Source organism: Cryptotermes secundus, unplaced genomic scaffold, assembly GCF_002891405.2.
Source record: "Cryptotermes secundus unplaced genomic scaffold, Csec_1.0 scaffold596, whole genome shotgun sequence".
NCBI lineage: Eukaryota > Metazoa > Arthropoda > Insecta > Blattodea > Kalotermitidae > Cryptotermes > Cryptotermes secundus.
The window spans coordinates 76,082-100,932 of NW_019738355.1; the positions used below are offsets into that span (position 1 = coordinate 76,082).

Below are 24,851 nucleotides of genomic sequence, written 5' to 3' on the forward strand. Positions count from 1 at the left end.
TGCAAGAGAGAAGAGTAAGGTGAATAAATGTATACACTGTAAGACGGTTAGAATAAATCATAAATTGACATAAATGATTCTGTTTTATAAAAATCATTTAGTTTCCCTGTGAAAGTTAAACACATGCTAGAAAGCAGAGTACTGCGTTTGCTCATTTGGTCACTGTAAATTTCCTCCATCTTCCAGCAGCAAGGAAGAGAGAATTAGACAGAGCTGTCAAACTAAGCCACATTATTATTTTTCACCTTATACAGTGCATTTCTGTGTGAGTGCACTTAGGAGGAGGAGGAGGAGGAGGAGGAGTCAAATGCTTTCATGAAGTTGGGCCAACATATAACTACAAGTTTGCTTCATGGCAGTAATGTTTAAAAGATTCATTGGATGTTGTACAGTGTTTTGCTTTACTGTGCATTATAAATGTTCACACTACTGTATAACATTTTTATAAATTATTGTTGGTTTTACTGAACACTATCATCTCATGTATTCAGTGTGACAGCAGTATAATTGTAAAATAGTGGCCCTAGAGTTCAGCATTTTGAAGCTCAGTAATAATTTAATGATAAATTAGGGCTGAAAGCAGAATATCAACTCAGAGTGCATATTTTTTTTCCAGATTCATGTTCATCAGACACTGAGGCTACGGATTGTTTTTAAGCATTATTTTGTTTAACATGCATCACTTTATATGGCAGCAGTTTTATCATGCTTTAATCTGTTAAAAGTGGTTACATTGAAAACGACTGTGCATGTATGAGATATGAGGTTTTAGATTAGTTTACTCTGAAGGTGGAGGCAACAAGATACTCCAGAATGTTAGTAGCTACCCACAAGAGTACATGATGTAATAACCCAGAAGACTGAGCATATGTCTGTAAAGTTAATCTCATCACTCTGCAGTCGAAGTATCAAGACATTAGTCTCATTTCCAGTCACTGTCATTAGCAGATAAGAACACATGAACACTTTCAAGTTATGACTCGTAGAGACAACAGACATAGGGCTGCCTTTTAGATTTTGCACCGGGAGAAGATTGAACTCACTACATACAGTTGTAATGAGATCTGAACATGTGAGATTGATTTCAAAATCAGTTACTATATATAATACATACATTTGACATGTTTCATTTATAATCATTTTTAATAAAGTCACAATAACAGCAATGAATAGTAACTGAAGAACTAACACGATCAATATTAACAATATTAACATGATCATGTTAACTACACACAGATGAAACAAGAGTGAACAGTTTTGGTAATGATTTTACTGTTTAAAACAATGTGTTCGTTGTATGTACATTCCCTTTAACATTAAAAACCCTGAATTTTATCCACGAAATGTATTTATGTGTATCATATGAATCTCAGAATTAGTAGCAGTTATTTCCTTAAATAACATTAACCAATTGACTTTTATAATGGTGACACTGTGTGTTTGCTGTGAGGCAGCAATTGTAAACCACAGACCCATCCTCATCAGAGAGGATGTTACATAAGCACTATGAAAGCAAGTATTCAGGTGAAAAGAAAATGCTGGTCATGAGTCTCATGGGGCTTGTCACCAAGGCGAACTGTTTGGGGGTAAACAGCCAGTCATAAAGTGACTGACTGACTCGTGCCTCTATAGGCATATGCAGAGCAGTTGTCAATATGTAACAGCAGATGATCCATTGACCTGAACTGCAACATAGTGTCAATACTAATCTACTTGGTGAAGGATACAGTCATGTACATTGCCATTCTTTTTGTTCTAGGAATAATGAGTACATTTGGACTCCTTGAAAATTTTGAAGATGTAGGTGATCCAAAGAAATATAAACAGCATAAGGCTTTTAATGATGCATCTGATGAACATATTAACAAAAGTCTTTTCAAGGACAAGAAACTCAATAAATTATGGGATAAGGCAGAACGGTCTGGATTCACGGGTAAGTGTTCACAGAATGGTCTGTGCTTTGCATGGAAGGATAAATGCAGTTGTCTTCATGTGCTACCCAACAGTTTTCAGTCTGTTTTGAAAGGAAGAGTAGACTGTTATTTTCAAAATGCATTATTTGATATTTTGTGTGTCATTGGCCTTCTTTTGATTTGCAGATACAAATATATTGTTGTGAAGTTGATCAAATTAAACAAGGTCAGAAATTATTTCTTCTTGTATTTAGTTAAAACATTCACCATATTGAAATGAAAGATCTTAACGAGATTGTATTTTGTAATGTATGAGTCTATCAGTGCCTGGAGATATTTTTGGGACAACTGATAAAGCTCCATTTTAGCTTAATGTAAAGTAGGGATTATATTGGATTAAAGCAGGCATGTCCAACGCGTCGATCGTGATCGACTGGTTGAACGTGGGACAATTTTTGGTTGATCTCATAGGCCTATAAGGAAATTATACGTGAAGAGCATGTAAATTCACTTGTAATATAGTAATGTGATTATATTCAGATTTTGAAGGGAAAATAACCTATTAGTCATTCTTGTTTTTCTGTTCTTATGTAGCTTATGTGAAAATTGCTTTACACTTGCGTTAAGTGAACTGTGGGGAAGTCACTACTCTATCCTTGTCATGCCAACACTTATTTCATCACTTGTCGTCAGTTGCGTGTGTTCTGATGCAAGAGTGATCGACAGAATGTGTGATTCCCTTCATTCCCTCCCTCTAGTCAACCATACGTTGAACTAACAAGTGAGACGTATTATTATATTAGCTGTTAGTGGAGATTTGTCGCTTTGCTGTGGATTAAACAAATATAGAGTCTGAGGATGAGCTCAGTGTAATCAAAGGGACAGTAAGTGCTCTGCCCACGTTATTTTATTAATTTCGAAATTGTCCGTGTGCATGTATGAGATAAAACAGTTACCTCAATATAGTGGAAAATGCAACGCCTCAGTATCCTTGCCAGAAAAGGGTAATCTGGAACGTCATTATAATGCTCTCCATAGCAATAAGTATGATGCTGATTTTCCACCCAAAAATTAAATTAGTAAACTTAAGCTCAAAGAACTTAAATCGAAATTAGCTGCTCAACAACAGTTGATGGCAAAACCAAGGTCACTTTCTAACAATGCAACCAAATCATCCTTCAAGGTCAGCAATCTGATCGTTAAAAAATGCAAACCTTTCACTAAAGGGGAATTTGTAAAAGAGTGTTTTCTTGAAATAGCTGATAATGACATTAGAAAGTCAATCAGAACCTGTTTGAAGCTGGACATGCCTGGATTAAAGCAAACCAACGTTAAATTCATAAGACAGCTTTTAGTGTAGATCTTTATAGCCAGATTTTATTAAATTCTGTNATTGAAAGATGTTTCCGTTTGTGTTGCTTTCTCCCTCCAACTGGATGAATCTACAGACATCAGAGAGACAGCCCAGTTACNAGGTCAGCAATCTGATCGTTAAAAAATGCAAACCTTTCACTAAAGGGGAATTTGTAAAAGAGTGTTTTCTTGAAATAGCTGATAATGACATTAGAAAGTCAATCAGAACCTGTTTGAAGCTGGACATGCCTGGATTAAAGCAAACCAACGTTAAATTCATAAGACAGCTTTTAGTGTAGATCTTTATAGCCAGATTTTATTAAATTCTGTTCAGCAGTGTTAACAGATTAAATAAATGTGGACAGATGGACATGACCTTCCATATACAGGTGTTGGACAAAATAGTGGAAACACTACAGATATTGTACACACTTCTTTATTAATATGGTGTTGGGCCTCTTTTTGCCTTTAGTACAGCTACAGTCTTTGGAATGGACTTGTACTAGTTTTGAACAGTCTCTAGTGGAATTTTATACTGTTCATTTCGAAGAACATCTTCAAGTTGCCTTATATATGTTGGAATTGGAATTCTGTTCCTCAATGTAGTCTCCAAAACTGGCCAGAGTGATTCAGTGTTGTTTAAATGTGATCATGCTGATCAGGGGAGACGAAGTTCACTTTCATGCAGTATTCTGGATTACGACACCATGTAGTGGATACCAATGTGTTGGGGGAAGATTTGTACCTGCTTACTAGACTACATTGCGTTATAAACCCAGAAGACTACGACTTTTTAGTTTCACTTACAGTTGCTCAATTATGTATCCTTTGAAATAGTCTCTTTGCAAGTTAATACAGTGAATCCAACGAGGAAAGCATTTCTGGATCTCCTGCTTCTGGTTATCTGGAGGACTAAATTAATTGGGGCATAAGCTCTTGGTGGGGTCACCCAAGCTAGACAGGTTGAAGGATAGGAGCCAGATTGGAGTTTAAGTGTGAGGCTAACAACCTCACCACAAAAAATAGTATATTGTTGTGTGTTTGCTAGGCAACACAACAAGAATTTGTGTGGGTTCTCAGATTTGAAGAAATACCTTTACTGGACAGTCACTTTTACACTCAGATGTACAGTTATTCTCCACTTTAATGTTCTTTAGACCTTTTCTTCCCCAGTGTCACAACTCTTCTGCTCTAGTTGCATCTAAACTGAACTCTCATCGGAGCTACACTGACTCTTATAGTATGCACTTGGACTGACTAGGGAACATCTTTTTCAAAGGTTTCGTTTTGTCTGCTGTTATGCAACAAATGCGGGAATACGTACCTGCCTCAACAATTCATGTGTAACTGTGGAAACTCCACTGTTAGATGGCTAGCCATTGAAGCAGGAATGCTGGTCATTGCCTAGGAAATCAACTCTTATCTCCTAAACTATTCAGGCTTTTTGGCGGCACGCCACAATATTTAAGAAGCCCAATGGTGGATATTGAATAAAAAAAAATAAGTAAAACTATCCCTGTACAGGCCGTGAAGGCCCATAGGGTTGTGAGACGTTGAGGGTTCCACACTATATAGACAGTTGGCTCAACGATGGCGGTAAGGTTGTCAGCCTTATGCGCCTGCCGCGCTTTACTCCCCAGGAAAATTAATTAATTCCTGGTACTCATTTCTGTTAGAGGCTGATTTAACCCCAGGGCCTAGTGCGGCTGGAAGGATTAGGTCAATTGAAAAAAATCCAATGACCTCACGGGACTTGAACCCTCGACGTTGTGGCTTGTAGCATAGCCCCTCAACCAACTACGCTACCGCGTGCCACCGGTGGATATTGAATGGATATTTTAAAACATGGGCAAGTCATGAAGGAGACAGTGGTTATAAGAGAATGATACAGACAAGGTATGAGTATGTGGGTGGTATATTAAGCTTCAGATCCAGCTGCCAGGAAGCTGGTTAGTTTTTGGCTATGAATTGTAGATTTCTGTAGCCAGTAACATGACACTGTTCAGGCATGTACTTCTTTGCTGCTTACTAATGTTATTTTGTTCATTACAGCTGAAGAATTGCAGGCATTGAAAGAAGAATTCAATCATCATCAAGATAAGATAGATCAATACTATTCTCTGTTGAAGGATATGGAGGAGGGACCAAATGATACATATGAGAGTAAGCTTATATATCATAACGAATCTTAACAAATGACATGCAAAAACCTCTTTGGTATTTTTTTTTTTGCATTAGGTATGGCATTGGTTTATAAGATATAGAAATAAATGTGTAATTTCAGAAATATTTGCATATTTTTTAGTAGTTTTCAGTTCCCTGCAACAAGGAATGAGTCACTGCTTTGGCTGATTGCAGTAGTTAGAATAGACATAACTTCAATTAATTTGCTGTAGCAATAGCACAAGAATATAAAACGGTAGAAGTAATGCTTAATGATGCATGGTGAAGACTGCATTTGCTCCAGACGTCCACCAGCCGTAGTATGGAGTTACACCTGGCACTCTGAACTAAGTTTCTATAGAAGGAGCACATCATTTTACTTCAAACTCTCAGACAGAAGTCAGGTACAAAGAGAAATGACACTGCTGTGAAAAGCAAAGGTTGGCTGCATCTTACATGTGAGTTGATATTCACAATTTCTATTTAAGTCTGGGAATAACTGGTCCAAGGTGAATCTTGCAGATGTAAATAGTGATGTGGCAATGTGACTTCAGTCAGTAACTCAACCAAATACTCCTGTTTATTGGTGCCTATAGTGAACACTGCTATAACTTAAAAGTATAAGCAAAATGAAACTTAATACATTCACACCTGGGCATTTAATGCCAATTTTCAACAAGCTATTAAAGTTTTTTTTGTAGCTGATACAAGGTCGTACCCCAACTGAATACAAATTATTAACCTTTCGGCTGAAGCACAGGAACTTTTGTTTTGGTCCTGATATATTTTATGAAACACAACTTGCACCTCCTACGTGGGCATCTCTGTATTTGCCATGAGAGGAATCGTCACCAACTGTAATTATCAATTATTTCATGTAACCTAAAACAGGATTCTTGACTGAGGTCTGAGTACACAACATGAGCTACATTTTAGCTGCAGGTTCAGTATTACCTGGTGAAGGAGCACATTGCTTCCTTCACCTTCCTCTTGTGGAGTATGTTGTAATTACTTCTTCAGAAAGTCATGAAAGCTGAGCCTGTATTCTCAGATAACAGTTCATCTATAACTGAACAGGCTGGTGCAGTGGTAATACTGTGGTTATTTCGGACAAGCCGAGACACCAGCTCTCCTTAGGTTTCTCGTGGTTTTCCTCAAGAGGCAGATGCTGGGATAGTACCTTGATTAGACTGTAGCCTTTCTATTTCACCATTCATCATTCAACCAATATAGCCTGACAAATGACAGCATTGTTAAGTAACCGACTAAAGAATATGACCACTTATCTTGTATCTGAAGTGGATCAATTGATGATAGTTACTTCCGTTTACACTGTCCATCATTTCAGTACCATCCAACTAACATTACTTTCTTCTTCAGAATTGTCATCACTTGATAAATAAACAGTCCTTTCTGTCAGCATATAAGTCATTCTACTTCCTTGCATCTATACAGAACTGAAATTCTTCGGTCAGAACATCAGTGAACAATGTATGTTATGAGTTAACCACTTATATACGAACTGTGAAAGTTTAATAGCAACTGATTGTCATCTACTTGACAAAAGATGGTTATTACAACTGCTGCGTTTAGGTGGCATGAAAAGAATATTATGATGATGCCTGCAGTGGTTTCCACTGTACCAAATGCATTAAGATAGTACGAAGTATCTCATCAAAATTAAGGAAAATAACTTCCATTGTTAACTGTTTCTCTCATCATCAGGAATTATATGTCCTCAGGTTGTGCATTACCTGAAGATGTGGAATGTATTAAAAAGGTAGTTGCATACAGTCAACACAGCATGGTATCATCTTACAATTCAATACAACATAGTGTGTCACAAAATAAACCACACATAAGCAAAAAATTGAAGACATATAGGAACATGGAAATTAAGTTCCGTGTATTGTAGATGAGCCTTTGTGCTCTTTCACCTCCAAGAGAATGAGACTATGGTACCAGTCTGGACATGGTATTAAAAGAGAAAACTGTTGGCCTGGGCTGGAAATTTGATCAAGTGCATTCTTCCCCTCATACTTTAGTATTCTGAGGCACAGGAGCTGAGAGTACTGGAACTTTCCATTCCAACTGTTCTATAACTTATCTGATATATATTACATGTGTGTTGTTTTTAAATACACTTTACCATCTTTTGTTGTTAGATTCTCTGGATAACACATTAGAGCGATTCAATGTAATTGAAGAACAAGAGAAAACTGGCCAGGATTACCGTCATAAAGCTAACTTGTTGAGGTAATTAAATGAGATGTATTTATGCTTGTATAACTGTCCAATTTTTAAATCTAATTCCTTACATTGTAAGCACACTGAATTTTACTCTCCTTTAGAGACAAGCATCGAGATATTAGGGATGGATATGATCGCCTACATCGCCTGGCTGCCAAGGGGCCCAAGAGCAAGGAATTCATTGAACCGAAAGTTCAGGGACTGTGGCAATTGGCAGTAGAATCAGATTTCAGCCCCAGTGAACTGGAGTCCCTCAGGGTAAGCAATGTATAGAATTACAGCAGACCCTTTGTTGCTTATTACTTGAAGTAAGTATTATGGTGTTCTAGAGGCAGTACTGCCTTATTGTGCCAAATGTCTCATGTTTGTAATCAGTTTGTTCCAGTGTGAATGAAGTTTCAGAATTCTGCTTCTTGTCTTTATCAAAAATTAATTATTAAGTTCTTATAGGACAGCCAGTAATTCTTTCACAGTGCTAGGCTTAACAGTAAGAAGGTTATTATATCTAATTTAGTTACAGAATTGTATTACAAAGGAATTTGTTTTAAGGTTTGGCAATTGGGATAATAAGGAATTATTTTTCTAGGTGGAGCTGATGCACTATGAGAACCGGCTGCTAAAGTTACGCCACCTGCAGGCAGAGGTAGCTTTGGGGTCTGAAAGACGTGCTGATAAGGAAAAACTGGCTGGAGAGAAGAGTGAAGGAGTTATACTAATGGAGGAAACCATAAAGAAGCAGGCAAGAAAAGTTGAGAAGCTTCATCTGGACCTTGAGACAAGAATAATGCAAAAACACACAGAACTGTGAACTACAGAAATGGATAATTTATAGATCAGGGGCTTTTAAGTCATTATTGTGGTGAGTTATGCAGCTATATTGTCATTTGTATAATTTTATATGATGCTGTCTTTGTTTCATAAGGTAGCTCACAATTACAATAATGTACAGAGATCTGATTTAACTTGCGTAGCAATTAAAGATGAACTGTATTCTCTAGCTTTTCCTTTTGGATAATTTACCACATTGTTTTTGATGTTCTCAGTGCATGTTACCAATCTTTATTTAGCAGAATGGACTCATTTAGAATTGTTTCAATTAAGAGAGATATTTTTCAGCATTAAGGTGCTGATATTGTGGCATTTGCAGAGTTACAAAACCTGTTATCTTCAGAGGATCGGCAGAAAAAGTGTAATGGTTTACTTGGTTTGAGCTTCGTATGGTACAGTTGTAAATATACGAATTGGATTTAACTCACGATGTAGTTCAGTGGCAGGATTTTGAAATCTTGACTGTCATTAAACTATGGAATTTCATCATTAGGTGAATAACATTGGCCAAGATGTCCCTCTTCATATAAAAGCAGCATTGTGTGCACTTCCTTAGCTGTGTTTTCAGTAAAGAAGCAAAAAATTTTAAGTTTTGTGGTATTGAGAGGCAGATGGTATGTGTGTTCTTGTGTAATACTGTTAATCAGTGTTCACTGTATTAAGATCAGTCTGGTTTTCAGAAAAATGCAGTATCTACTCACACAAAAATCTTGGAAACCTCACCAGAAAGACTTCTCTTTCTAATACCTGTTAACAGTGTTTATTGTTAATAAACTCATGTTTCCAAAATAGAACAAAGCCTCTTGTATTCTCTTCTGTCCTTCAGTAAGTGCTCCTCTTGTAACTGTGTCCACACTTTCTATACTCTGTTTTGTACACATTCCATCACTTGGTTCCTCGACCTAGTCCTTGTCTTGTTATCTTTCAGACATGTAACGTGTCCATATGACTATATCCTTAGTATCTCATTTTTTTCTATTATATGTTACTTTCAGTTGTTGCCCAATGTCCTCCTGAGTTCTCATTGTATCCACTGTTAATTTCTTGATGCTCTGCAGGCATCTACTATTTTCTAATCTGTCAGTCTCAATTAGGTTGAAGGCAGAGACAGATGATAATGGGTTTTAAAATTATGGACGACTTTGCACAGAGGAGGGTGCAGAAAACAAGTTATGAGGCATGCTGATGCAGTTCCTTCAATATCCGTAACATGTGATAAGGGGAGAACATACTTTTAGCATTTTTTGGTAGCTGTTTGATGTAACAGGAAAACAACAGCTGCAGAAGGTAGTGTCTTGTTTCAGTTGTAATTTGGTGATACAATACTACATAGCTTATTTTATAACAAATTAGAACATGGATATGAAAAGTTTTTAAAGCATAGGTCATGCTCAAAAACATAAAGCTCTTTTTGCATACACACAGAGGCTGTTTTATGCTGTATGGACCAGTATGGTGTCTGAGCACTTTTTTCATAGAAGAATGAATATAATTAATAAATCTGTTATGAAAACGACACTTCAATGTAAGGCAAAGTGAGATGAAGTTTCTAATTTAACCAACTTTTAATAGAAGAAATGAAGGAAAAAAAATGCCTCCCCTTGTCACATTTTGAGTACCAGTGCCGCTGTTTCTAGAAAAGAGGGCTGTGTGTGTAATTATATATACTAAGACTGCTACCTTCTCTGAAATGTTGGGACACCAGCTCATCATAACAGTATCATTAGCACCTGACTACTGAGTGTGAGTTTCAAGAGACACGTAACTCTGGCCATGACACAACACAAACATTCACAGTGCATAAAGATATATTTTAAGTCTTCATGTACAAGCAATATTACAGATTCCTTTACTGAATGTCCCTCCAAGTGCTACTTGTGCAGATAAGGCAATAACTTTGAAGGACCATATCATGCCACTCAGCCCACAGAAGACATACCATCTTCCTACCAAAATGGAGGCAAAATGCACCCATTAAAAATGAGATTAACAAAACACAAAGGCAAGAAAATGTTAATGAACTCCTCCCTCCTTTCTGTCCATCATCTTTGTTTTGTCTTCTCTCTGGTACTCGTATGTAATAATATAATCAATTCAAAATATGTATGGAGAACATAAAGTGTCCCAAATCACTGTTAAGTTATGAACACTTGAACAAATCCCACCATAACCCTGGCTTCAAGATCAGCCAAACCTACACGCAGCAAAACTACTATATAATAATGGATCACTTCTGTCCAAGCTAAGACTTTGACTGTACTTTTATACTGGAACATCTCAGAAAACCGAAGACCGATGATTCCCTCACTAACAGAAACACAAAGTCAGAACACATTACTACAAAAGAAATATATATATATGTATATGTTGTCACTGCAATCAAATTTATACGATCATTTTTGTAAACTACAAAGCAATTATCAAACCAAGGATGAAACATGCAAAGAATTTTATTTTCAAAGGAGGAGCTACAGTATTTCCTGGTTCCAAAATAGTTATGTACACCGAATCATGTAAATATTTATTAATTACTACATTTTTGACATGTCTTGGTGCTAAATTATCGCCACACTGGAGAGACGTACCGGCCATACCACTGGAACACCCATGTCATCTATCATTAACAAGGGAGAGGATTCATTGTCGAGTCAGCCACGGCGACAATCACAAACACAAGCTCAATGACCAGGAACAAGCAGACTTGTTTTATAATATTATGCATCTCGACTATATTGTGGCTCGGTCATCAAACAGCAGAAAAATCAGAGTCTGGAGAAATGAATAGTGAACGTACCTATAAACCAAATAAACTCTATAGACTGCAGGAAGTTTACTGGAAGGAAATTCTAACATAGCTACCAAAGGTTTGTATCCCAAACACTAGATGAAAAGACCAAAGCATATTTCTTAGCTACAACTGGACATATTTCAATTAAAAAAATGTAGATACTTAGAAGAGTTACATCTTTACTATCTCCACAGCTGCACAATTTTTCTGCTAATTCCACTGAGATTTAGTGACTCCACTTAGTGGCCCAGCCCTGAAAACAGATGTAACAATTACATGACTATCATACATACAAGCAAGAATCACAAAGGCAAAAAATCATCAATAATTGCTGATAATTATGCATGCAGGTTTCACTTGAAGGGATTGAAAAAGAAGACATGGAAGATACCACATACAATAACATTTAAAGAGAAAATTTTGACATATATACACAGAAATGTACATCTTTGGTTGCAGAGAACAAGTCTCACTTATAAAATAAAACCTGATCTCGACCTCCAAAAATGGGAAAAGCACCCAAATCTCCTCCCCAAAATTCCTTACTTGAAATCTACAAACAAAAATTTTGTATGCATTTCCTGTTTCTTGCATGCAGCCCATTTCACCCTTCTTGCTTTAATAACAATGCTCTAAACCAGGCTTGTCCAATGCGTCGATCGTGGGACAATTTTTGGTCAATCTCATAGGCATATAAGGAAATTATACGTGAAAAGCATGTAAATTCACGTAATATAATATGATTATATTCAGATTTTTAAGGGAAAATATGTATTAGTCATTCATATTTTTCTGTTCTTAACGAACAAGGTAAGTCTGTACTTTCAATGTACAAGGGTTGGATAAAAAGTAATGGCAACACTGCTGTAGCATGAAAGATGTGCGTCAGGTGGCACTAGCGCCGTCTGTAGCTGATAGCAGAAGTTCAGTTGAAGTAGTGCAGTGAGTGACTCTGGTTGTGTTTCACTAAGTTACATTGTGCATGGTCTTGAAGTGCAGGAGCCCAGTTCAAGCACCCTAAGAACATGTTTACGAAACAAGAATGATGCTCCTGGATAAAAATTGAAGTTGCATGAAACTGTTATCAGGGACTGCAGGAAGCATGTGGTGATACTACTTTGCCATATCGAACAGTGGCACGATGGGTGAAATTGTTCCGTGAAGGGAGGGATGCCATTCAGGACAGCCCCATACTGACAACCACATAATTCAGCTTCTTCTTTGCTGGATGTTGATCATCGATGGGTGGTGCGGGAGTTAGCTGGTGAGGTAGGCATATGTCACAAAACTGCTCCACATTCTGCACAAAATTCTTGGATACTGCAAAATTGCAGCGCATTGGGGACCCCATACAATGTCCGAGGTGCAATAGCAATGTTATGCAACTGCACAGGACTTGTTGGACCGGTACCAGAGGGAAGGTGACAACTTCCTTGGAAGGAATGTCACTCTGGACGAAACTTGGGCTTGTTCATACGAACCACACTTGAAGCGACAGTCAAATGAATGGAAGCATCCTGGCTCTCCTCGTCCAAAGAAAGTGCGCCCTACACAGAGTAATGTGAAGGCGATGTTCATTGTGGCATCTGACATTGATGGAGTGATACTGTACCTCAACGACAGACAGTAAACACTGCCTACTACTGCAATTTCCTGTATAATCATCTTCGTCCAGCACTCAGGAGAAAGTGACGACACTTGTTGGCAAAGAACCCCATCATCCTTCATGACAATGAAAGGGCTCATACTGCTGACACTGTCAAGGATCTCCTTTGCCACTGGTGATGGGAGATTCTGTGACATCCGACATACTCACCCAATATGAGTCCATGCGATTATGATCTCTTTGCCAAAATGAAAGAACCACTGCGAGGGACACATTACAACACAAGAGATGAGATTATTCATACTGTAGGGCAGTCACTGCCGGACATCAACAGAAGTGGACGTGCTGATACTGTAGGACGCCTTCCACAAATCTGGCAGAAGGTTGTTCACATGGGGGGCAATTATATTGAAGGAATGTAAGTGTGTTTACCTCAGGTAATAAAGTCATTTCAGAACTGTAGAGGTGTTGCCACTACTTTTTATCCAACCTATGTATGTTGCTTTTACAGCAAACATCATGTGTCATGTTATTTTTACCTATATTTTTCATGTGTCATGTTATTTTTACCTATATTTTTGCTTAAAGAGAGGTACGATGATAGGAGGGGGTGGTAGATCACTGGCAGTTTTGACACTAAAAAGTCGATCACAACCTGTTTGAAGTTGGATATGCCTGCTCTAAACAATGTTCCCCTTCCATTGTTTCTTTTTCATTTTATACCTGGTTCACCAGTCAAATGTATACATTACCAACAATTAATTCCTGTAGATTCCAACTGATCTCTTGTTCAGTATTTAGTAAGCTTTTCAGTAAGTTAACTTGATTCCCCATTATAAAAGTAAGTAAAGCTATCCCTGTAACAGGCCGTGAAGACTCATAGGGTTGTGAGACGTTGCGGGTCCCACATTATCTAGACAATCAGCTCAAAGATTGCGATAAGGTCATCAGCCTTACGTGCTGGCCACGCTTTACTCCCCAGGAAAATTATTTAATTCCTGGTACTCATTTCTGTTAGAGGCTTAGTCGACCCCAGGGCCATAGTGCGGCTGGAAGGATTAGGTCAACTGAAAAAAATCCAATGACCTCATCGGGACTTGAACCTACGACCTTCCGGCTTGTAGCATAACCCCTCAACCAACTACACTACCGCATGCCCCAATTCCCCATTATATAGTACATTTTAATCTGTTAAATTTGGGAAAAGGTTAATACTGTTTCAAATATTTGCATAATATGCATAGTTATCTTCTGCCATATAATGCTGCATACAATTTCATACAAAATCCTTGGTGCTATTTGGGCCTGGTGAATCCTCTTTCTCGTGTTCTCTTTACACGCCAACTAATCTTAATGATCACAATGCCTCCTAAGTATTTATAATACTGATAATATTTTATACCTTCATTTCATTTGGGATACACACTCATTCAGTTCTGTTACTTCAGTTTTACTCTTTGTAAATATTTAGTACATAACAGTATGTACCAACCTAGATATAAGATGAAAATCAAAATTACAATACCAAAATATAAGACATACCTCTAAAACAATCCCATGAATTACTTTCAATTGTACATTTTCCAAAATCTTACCTGTTGTTTCTCTTGTACATCTGCTATATTTAGGCGACCATCTTCCCAGCTTGGTGCTTCCATTTTAACACCATCGGTAGCCGTCATGTCTGTCCCTAAACTTGCTCCAACACTGTAGTGTGGCAACAGGGGCAGACCATGATGCATCATGGACAGGGCGGCTGCAGTTCCTCCATTGTGGAATGGGTGTTGGTTTTCAGAGTGTCCGGGCTGCAGTGAAAATGGAGAGGATCACAAGATACTTAGCAAGAAACGATCACTTCTGATATATGAAGAATGAAATACTGTTCTTATAATACCAAACATTAAGTTGTTATTGTGGCATGGGGATAAAGCGCCATGAATTCTAGATCTTGGCACCTGATGAAAATGACTGGCTGCTTTCATGCTTCACCTGTTTTACTTCAACAGGAAAAGCCCTGCTACCCATGTAAATGGACCCTACAGCAATGGTAAATGTGCCAGGAATCAAATCTAGTCAACCAGCCAGTAGCAAATCAAACTGAGCTATTTTGGTTAATAAAGAACAAAATAAATATATTTTACATGCACAAACACTGAAGGGCATTAAAAAAATTTCAAAAGATTCACTGCCAATTACCAGTATTATTGTTCAAGAAAGTGCACTCTCTAAAAGCCAGTAATCGTCCAGTTCCTAATTGCAAAATTCTGTTCACAATATAAGCTTTGAAGAATCAAAATGTGTATACACTTCTTACAGTCACCAAACAGATGGAATTCTTTCTCCAGTCATTAGTACTACACTTGCGTTAGTCTGTCCAACCATGCACAATCACCCAGAAGCATCACAAGCTCGACAAAGAGCATGTAAAATGTTTAAACTTTTTATCTAAATGTATGATGTATTAACTGTCAATATATATAATAAACAATTGCTTCTTGTTTACTGAATGGTTCATATATTTTAATAAGGTTTCAGTTCATGCTGTGATGCTTAAAACTGCCAGTCAGACAAAACAGTTCATTGAAACATCGTAAATATCAGTCACACCAACAACTCCACTCAGATGTTGATAATTTGATGAAATATGTTCCTTACTCTGTAACCAGCCAATGACCAGGTAAATGAAGGCTTTAAAATTATTATTAGGATGGTGTGTGACCAAATCCCTTGCTACAGTAAACTTTCCATTATCCTGTATCCATGCATATGATATTTTCATCCAACTGGCAACAATTTTAAAGAAAATTTATTCTTATAAAGTAATTAGGAAACAAGTTTGCGATGCATGTACACTCAGCCACCATATGGCAGTTCTCCCAGTCCCTACTATAGCACTACCCACTATCCCTTCCCCACTCCCACAGGTGCCATTACAGTAGAGCTTGTTAAATTTCACATCATGTCACAATATATGAATCTACAATATTTCATCCTTAAAACCACTGTCACCTATGAAGAAACCCACACAAGAATGAAAGTGAAAATATGTTGTGCTGTCTCTGCATTGGGTTTCTGCAAGGAACCAGCAGACCCTGTTCTGCATACATGCTGGATAATGGGGTTTACTGTGCTTAGGAACACTCCAACTTAAAATACAGAATGTGATAATGTGCTACCTTGTCAGGGCTATCCCACAGAGCAGAGGGTGAAAAATTCATTAACTTCTAGTATAGTAACAATACTGTCACTAACTCAAGGACTATACAGTGTTGAATGACTGGGTCATCCTGGCAAAAATATGAACCAGCCACCTCCCGAACACAATCTCAAAATATTACAAAGAAGCATGGTAAAAAAAACTGATTCAATACCAATTTGTCCAACACAAATTTCACATGAAGTCACCCAAGATTGAACCCAGGCCTCCACAGTGAGATGCTAGCATGTAATGGCCTGAGCTAAGGCAAGGTCAATGGTAATCTGATATATCAGTAAAATAATTAGAAATCTGACACTTCAATTTATTATATTTGCCAGAGAAGAGAACTTGCTTCCCTTCCCAATCTCTCCAGAATATCTGACAGCACATTATGTCAGGTACTTTAGCAAAATATGCAAAAGAACTGAAAAGGAATATAATATGTAGTCAATTTTCAAAACATATCAGGAAGGGAAAGTGTATTACATTCAGGCAAATCACAGAAACCAACTAAACCAAGGTGATCTCAGGTGACCCTTGGCATCTGTTCCAGATTTTAAAATACAAGAACACCACAAGAAGCCTGCTTTAAATCTTAGTGTTTGAAATTAATAAGTATTCACAAAAGCAGCAGTTGTACTGCATACAATCCGCTTAGTGCCTACAAGAGAACTAGAGCATCTAGAGATTATTATTACCTGCGCCATCAGTCATGTTTTGTAAAATACTAGCATATGACAGGAGTGTACTGAGGTCATCAACATAGTGCCCATAGTGGTATTGTAAATAATGATGAAAGACTTTGTCGGTGGAAGTTTTGCATGGATAATGCCAAAAATACTATTGCTTTCGTCAGTGGTAAATTGCAGACATTAAAACGGAACGTAAATGACAGATTGTAATCAACTGATCATGGTAGGTCCCAGGGATGCACCATAGCTCAAGCAGTTAGTCGCTGGCTACCCACCGCGGCGGCCCAGGTTTGATCCTGGGTCTGGTCAAGTGGGATTTGTGGTGGACAAAGTGGCGCTGGGGCCGGTTTTCTCCGAGTACTTCGGTTTCCCCTGCCAATCTTCATTCCACCAATTGCTCCATAATCACCCTCATCTATCATCTGGGGCTGGTACAAGAGGCCAGAAGTGGCCGCAGTACAAGGGACTTAGTCCCACCCCACTAGCAAGCAATAACAGTTCAAACACATATTTACAACTGTAATTTTCCTCATTTGATTATATTTCCATACTTAAAAAAAATTCATAAAACAAATTCTGGAATGTTCCTTAAACAATAGAAGTATTTTATATTCAATAATGGTATTGAAATTATCATCATCTAACATCATTACATTCCTATGAGTCTTATATTAAACTGATGTGTGCAGTAAAGGTGAAGTTATCCCCGGCCTTCTTTAATTAAGCACCACACCATGAAGATGTATGGGGAACTGGAGGTATAACCACATCACTCTTTTAACTTTGGCACTAGATGGAAGCGAGTGGTCAGCTTCACATCCCAGCCACTTTACTCCCTGGGAAACAGCTGCTGGTACCCACTGCACAGGAGGCTGAGTGGGCCCCAGAGTCAGTCTGGATGTTCTGGAGGAAAAAATCTCTTGCTCCTGCCAGGTATTGAACTCTGAATCCTCAACCATCCAGATCATATCTTAGTTGCTATACTGACCAAGTTTTCATATATTTAAGAATTTCTGGAGATTTTCAAGGTATAACTGGAAGAGGGGGTAGAGATGGTGTTACTACAAATATCCATTTTCACGAAAATGTAAAGTAGTTATATAACATCAGAAAATTCTTTAAATATCAGAGAATATATCTCAGCAAACAACACATATGATCCAACCACTTCATGTGTAAGAGCAAAATATTTACAATATAATTTATATTCAAATATAGGTCTTATTTTTGTTCTGTACAGATTATGAGAGGTGGGTGGAACCCCACCAAAATGTGACTTCAAATTTTACTTGAATAAGTGTCCGCTTGATAACAGTATTAAACAGAACACAATCAAAACGCCACATCTCTGCTAGAAAATGAAAAACAAAAGCTGTTTATTATGAAACTGATGTCACAGTGACCCCATAGGGGGCAGTAATTTACAGGTAAATACTGAAGACTTCAAAATAGTCATCTCTCTTCATAGTGACATCCAATCAGACTGTTTCATTATGCCTGCCACCCTCAATATAAATGAGTTTGGAGATTAATACTCTCCATTCTGCCTAACATGCACAGCGAACACCTATAGTATCTGGGTCCACTTGGCATGGCGGCCACTGACTGGCCTACTGTACCTGCCCTGGGTCATTATGATCATGGAGAATTTGGTGGAATGAAGATTGGCAGGAGAAACTGAAGTGCTCGGAGAAAACCCACCCCAGCGCCAATTTTTCCACCGCAAATCCCACTTGACCAGACCCGGGATCAAACCCAGGCCGGCGCAGTGGGAAGCCAGCGACTAACCACTTGAGCTATGGCACAGCCTAACACCTATAGTAACTGTAGATGCAAATTGAGGAAACTTGCTTATGTGTTCATGCACACAAAGAAATTAAAAATTACATTCATCACCACTGGCAAAAGAGCGCTTTTTGAGCCATAGCACTCCTCAGAAGATTGTGCCAGACTGCATCTAGTTTTCATTTCTTTCAATTTTGCAACAATTATCGTTTACAGGGAAAGGTCATCAAGCCTCACATCCAACCCCCAACCTGTAGGACCAGGTCCCTGTATTTATGGCCCCCAGCAATATGGTGGCCCACTTATACCCCCAGTCACTGGGTTCCCTTGTGTGGTTATCTAAATAGCTTGCTTCTGTGCATGGCTTTGTCATTTAAATCTTCACTATGATTATGCAGATACAAGATATACGGGGTGTCCAAAATAAAAAAAAATTATATCTCGGAAACTAATTGTCATATCCAGTTTATCTCATTGGAAAGAAAAGCTCTGAAGGTTTCTTTTTTCACACCTGGCTTATCCACATGCACCACCTGGTGGCCTTCAGCGAGCTCAGTAATGACGTCGACACCAGAGGAACAGGTTCTATGTGTGTTGTGGCTAGCAGAGTTGCTATCTCTTACGGCTGCCCAGTGTCATTTTAGAATGCAATATGTATCACCATCAACCTCCTACATGGAAAGCACTCAGTTCTGGGATAACAAAATGGGGACTACAGGTAGTCTGTTGCATATAAAATCTGCTAGAAAGACATGGACTTCTGAAGAAAATGTCAATAGCAATAGAGAGGCAGTCCAGCCAAGTCCATGCATATCAATTCATGCTGCTAGCTTGCAGTTACAAATTCCGTGTTCAACAGTGCATGATGTGCTACACAAAAGGCTGCACCTAAGAGTGTACAAGATTCAAAGGATTCATGAACTACGAGTGACCAAATAGCACACACAAACTTTTCTGTGGAAATGCTAGAAAGAACTGATGTGTCACCCAATTTCCTCTGCCAAGTGCGCTTCTGGGATGAGACAACATTCCATGACAATGGAGTTGTAAACAGGTACAACTATAGGATTTGGGGCAGTCAAAATCCACATGTGACATGTGAGTTGGAGAGAGACAGCCCCAAAGTGAATGTGTGGGCTGGCTTAATGCACAACATGTTGTTTGGACAGTTTTTCTTTGTGGAAAAGACTGACCAGATGTTCGTACTTGGATATGCTGGAGCTGTATGTGCTGCCCCAACTACCACCTCAAATTATCTTCCAACAAGATTGGGCACCGCCAAATTTCTGCTACCATGTTAGGAATCGCCTGAACAGAGGGATGGCTGGGAGATCGATCGGCAGAGGTGGACCAATCACTTGGCCTCCTAGGTCGCCTGATTTAACACCATTGGATTTTTTCTTGTGGGGCTATAGTAACACCTAACAAGCTCCAAGCAACATGAAGCAAGGTCGAATACCATCTGGATATTTGTTGTCCCACCAAGGTAGCCCATATTGAAATTTACTGAGAAAGTTATATACTCAGAAAAAAACTCGTTCCTAAAAATTCACTAATAATAAAATAGAGAAACAAAACCCATCTTCACAAAAATTCTACAATATGTAACATTTTAATGTGTTTTGAAGTTTGAATAAAGAATATAAAACTTGTACTTTTTCATATATTCATGTATTTGTGTAATGATAAGATCTGCTTCTGAACCCACCTAGTCCGGAATGGTATGGTACTTTTCAAAGTAGTCAGGAAGATGTAAAGGTATCAACCAATGTACTCCCACATGCAGTCTTCTTATGCGCAGTATAGACCTTGTCTGCCTAAGATTTTTCTTCATCTCCTCAGTCCAAGGGACTCTTCTGGGGAAATGGGCCAAGGCCTTTGTCTGCAATCTGAGGAACATAGCCCTCTTTGAAGATGTCCAACATGTATTGCAGCTGGGCAATATCGGTGAGTGCAGGAGCTCTTCAGCAAGTTGCAGTCACTAGTCTAAAAGATTTTCTTTTTGTCTTTTCCATACAGTTTCATTATTTCCCAAATATGTGATATATGTATAGAACAATAGCACATCAATAATTTAAACAACACCTTCCTTTCCCTTGTTGCAGTCTAGTACACATTTTAGTTTCACTAAGCTTTTACTTCCAAAATCTGCCATCTTTTGTCTTTATTCTTATTTATTTCTCTTTTCTTTCCTCTGTTACCCATTTCTGACAATTTCATGTTTTGAAGAGAACATAAAAAATATTTTTTATCTTTCAACTTCATTACTAGTAATCCAGTGCATTGTCATCTTTCTACCACTCTTTTCTTCAGATTCTTCTTGCCAGAACCTTTAGCATGATTATCTTACTGCTTTTCACAGTTCCCATTACACTTGTTTCAAGTTGAGGTACAAATCAGGAGAGGCATATCAAAAGAATTTAATCACATCACATACCTCATATAATTTTATGCAAAACTGAACTCTGGAGTAGTTGAAGTGTCTGTCAGAACATTCAGACCTTCATCAACGGACATATGTCCTTCAGGTATGTTTATCTTTAATTTTTCTTCAAATAATCAACTATGCGTCTAACAATTGAAAACCTGTCATTTCCAGCCGCCCTTTCTTCAAAATGTCGAAAAAATAAGATGAGCATGAACGTGGTGAATGGGATTTTTTAGCAAACACATTTGTGTTACATCTTTATACATATCTTCGATCAGTCCAACTGCAATGAAGGTTTCTTTGCCTGTGTGATTATGCAAAGGTCAAAGCATTTCATCAGTTTATCAGATGTAACTGGAAACCACTTATTAAATTTCCTCTTCTATACTATTCATTTTTTAAAGTTTGTCTGGCATATATTGGCAAGAACACAAGCAAACAGCTGAACATATTGGATCAACCACCACTTTACACATAACTACTGAAGAGAGCCTTGCAATTACCAAGTATTCTATATTTTGGATTATGTGGGTCTGTTTTCCATGGCCAAATTATGGCCTCTGCCTTGTAAACACTTGTTGATTCTTTACTCCCTCTCCTACCATCAATGGTTTCATGTTCATCTATCACAAAATTATTCAATTCAGTACTTTCTTTTCACGTAAAGTACACGTATTTTCACTATTATTCCCTTATGAACTATGAGAACAATCATTGCCACCAGAGCCACATGTATTTTGTCATGGTCATTTGATCACTGGAATGACTTCAAATTCACACAATTCAGTATCACTGTTATGCTTCAGTATCCATATACACTCAACTCTCGATTATCCAGGGGCAGATAAACCAGTTTGTGGCTTAACTGGGGCATTTTTGAGGCTTATATGTTCTTTAATATTCATTCACTTCTGTTTCACATGATAAGTTGTAACACTATTTTCGCACTAGTGTGAACGGAGCTCTGCATTTTTTGGTCCCGTTATGCTAACACAATGTTCTAGGGTAGGGGTGAAAGAATGCAAGGATCTGAGGAAAGTTTCAAGGACAGATACACCGCCCCAGTTAGTTTCTTTGTATCGATCTTCATGTGCGTTAGCAAAATGTCAGGGTGTAAAAGGAAGCGTGTTGTGTTAAGTATTCAACAGAAAAAGGAAAATGCCGCGAAAAAGTAAACGACAATATTAAATTTTTTTGTGTTAAGTGTGAATATTCATAAAAAGTGTTGGATGTTGTTGAAGACTGTGATTGAAATAACTAATTCATACTTCAGTGTAATGTAAAAAAAATTATTAAATAGGCCATGAGATGACATAAAAATGAGGTTGAATAAATTTAAATACAGGTAGGCCTATAGTATTATGAAGGTACAGTATTACAGTACTACTTTTAATAAAATTTGTCTTAACTGGGTTTTCGATTAATCGTGATTTCCATCCCCACCATTATCCCGGATAATCGAGAGTTGAGTGTGTGTGTATATATATATTGTAGAGAACCACAATTTCACTGTCAACACTGTGATCACTTTCATAAAACTCGGCCTCAGTTTCTTTAGTAACTAACAAAAGTCATGTCTTATAACCTGCCATATTCATAAGCCATTCCTGAATACACTTGGATGTGAAAGCCAGAAACACATAGGAATTATACAACTGTCACAAGATAGTTACATAATATAGAAAGGCCTTCTCTCTGTCATATGTAAATGACAAATTAACATAAAATCAAAGGGATAAATGAAATCTTATAGTGATGAGACACGTTACTGCCAATAAGGATAATCATTAAAGGGCAAGAAAAAACGTTATACCAAGCAAGCCTGTAGATACTGTCACGCATATGACTGTGACTATATATGGGGTGTGGATTGGTAATTGGATTTATTGAACACTTACAAACTGTAAGTATAGTGCTATTGCTAATTAACACACTCTACATTTCACTACAGCACATACTGTCTTCTCAGTCTGCTGTGTCTTCACCTGTCGTTTGGTAACAGCCTGCAACGCCGTAGATCCCTCAACTTCCATGTTCATGTCTTTACAAGCCGGCAACTGTCTCACGTCTAACTCCCAGGCTGGTGGCCATTCCATAAACAACCTCCTATTCTACTGACTGACTGGAATGAACTGAACTCTCACTGGCTAAACACTAGACTTGTCCTGCTTATAACACCTTTGTATGGATCGCACAGAAAACACCTCTCGCAACAGTTCTTCTATAGTTGGATCATGTAGCTGTCGCATGGACCACACAGAAAACATCACTTCCCAGTTACTCCACTGGTGCATGTTACGAATGTGTTGTGGCCATCATGTAGCAATGGCCATTGTTTTACAGTCATTACTTAGCAACTGGTCTACATGCTACAATATACAGAGCATATAAATGATACACAAGCTGAATCCATGTGAAAAAAAAAAATATAATATAAAATAGCATCTCATGCTTAATTATTTCTGAGATAGTTATTGCTGTCAAGTGAAACAAATACAGGGAGACAAGACTTTTATGTGACGTGGAAGTGCATGCTTAATGCAGTTCATAAAGTGAAACAAAAGGCAGTATAAGCTTGTTGCAGCCACAATGACAACTAGCATCAACAACTTGACTCCCCCGCCCCCAAAAAAAAACCCCGAAAATTCAATGCATCAGACATTAACTTGTTTTTATTATAATGCAAATAATTTTTACTTGTTACTTATTTCATGATAATATCAGTAGCTCACACTAGTGTTGAATGATGATAACATTAACGAATAATTACAAAGGATCTGGAAGCAAGTCTTCATGGCCTAATATAAGGTACTTTCCCAGACTTGGAGGAACAACAGGCATCTCCCAAGTGGAAGTTATGAGCGTTTCTGCTACAGCCAACTTGCTTGGTCCTGGTATTTCAATTTTAATTAACTGGGAAGTACAGTGACAATATCTGCTTTCAGTCATCACCATTTTATACAATTCAGTCAATTTATTGCGCTGAATGGGCACTGATTATGCTATACTAAGGAATTCTTTACAATAAACATTACCTTTTGTATCACATATGTAAAAGTAAAAAGAAGTAAAGCTATCCCTGTAACAGGCTGTGAAGGCCCATAGGATTGTGAGATGTTGAGGGTCCCACATTATCTAGAAAATTGGCTCAAAGATGGCAGTAAGGTTGTCAGCCTTATGCGCCGGCTGTGCTTTACTCCTCAGGAAAATTATTTAATTAATTCCTGGTACTCATTTCTGTTAGAGGCTGAGTCAACCCCAGGACCATAGTGTGGCTGGAAGGAATATGTCAACTGAAAAAATCCAATTACCTCATCAGGACTTGAACCCACGACCTTCTGGCTTGCAGCATAGGAATATGTATTGTCTCCAATGTGCAAGCAAAGTTAAGGTGTAATACCACTGAAATACTGCAGATAATTTATCTTCTTTAAACTAACAGTACAGAATGCAGTATATCATCTCCATTCTTTGAAATTTTAAGCTGAGTAACATTTCCTTCCCAACTTAAGTTCAGTCTCTTACTTCAGTATCAGAATGAGCACGATGAACAGAAACGGTTGGTATTTTTAAGGGAATGAGGAATGGGGGGGGGGGGGACACGCGACCNGAACCAAGACACCAAAAGGCTAAACAGTTCTTGGAAAACAGCTACAGCCAAAACCCACATAAAGAGAAATGAAGTAATCTGAAAGAAGACAGACAGTCAGCTATTTTAACACATTCAGACCCGCATTCACATATTTCTAATATACAGAGTGTTTCACGACTTTAGGGCATAACTGCAGGTGGTGATTTCCTAGGTCCTTGTGATCAAAAAAGTTCATATAAACATGTGTCCGATTT

At 38.0% G+C, this 24,851-nt stretch overlaps 2 protein-coding genes across 2 annotated transcripts in view; one reads left to right on the forward strand and one right to left on the reverse strand.

Moving 5' to 3' along the window:
• The window catches only part of LOC111870824 (alpha-2-macroglobulin receptor-associated protein), a 12,189-nt gene extending 2,893 nt beyond the window's left edge, over positions 1-9,296 (forward strand). Inside the window, exons 3-7 of the mRNA XM_023863393.2 lie at positions 1,760-1,933; positions 5,319-5,429; positions 7,595-7,685; positions 7,781-7,937; positions 8,266-9,296. Of these exons, the coding sequence (XP_023719161.1) occupies positions 1,760-1,933; positions 5,319-5,429; positions 7,595-7,685; positions 7,781-7,937; positions 8,266-8,487 (755 nt within the window). The 3' untranslated portion in view covers positions 8,488-9,296. The remainder of the gene's footprint in view (positions 1-1,759; positions 1,934-5,318; positions 5,430-7,594; positions 7,686-7,780; positions 7,938-8,265) is intronic.
• Positions 9,297-10,297: 1,001 nt separating this feature from the next.
• Positions 10,298-24,851, reverse strand: part of LOC111870827 (ankyrin repeat domain-containing protein 17) — a gene marked incomplete in the record, with an annotated part of 91,356 nt that continues 76,802 nt past the window's right edge. The window contains 2 exon segments of the mRNA XM_033754013.1: positions 10,298-11,548; positions 14,497-14,706. Coding sequence (XP_033609904.1) covers positions 11,522-11,548; positions 14,497-14,706 — 237 coding nt within the window.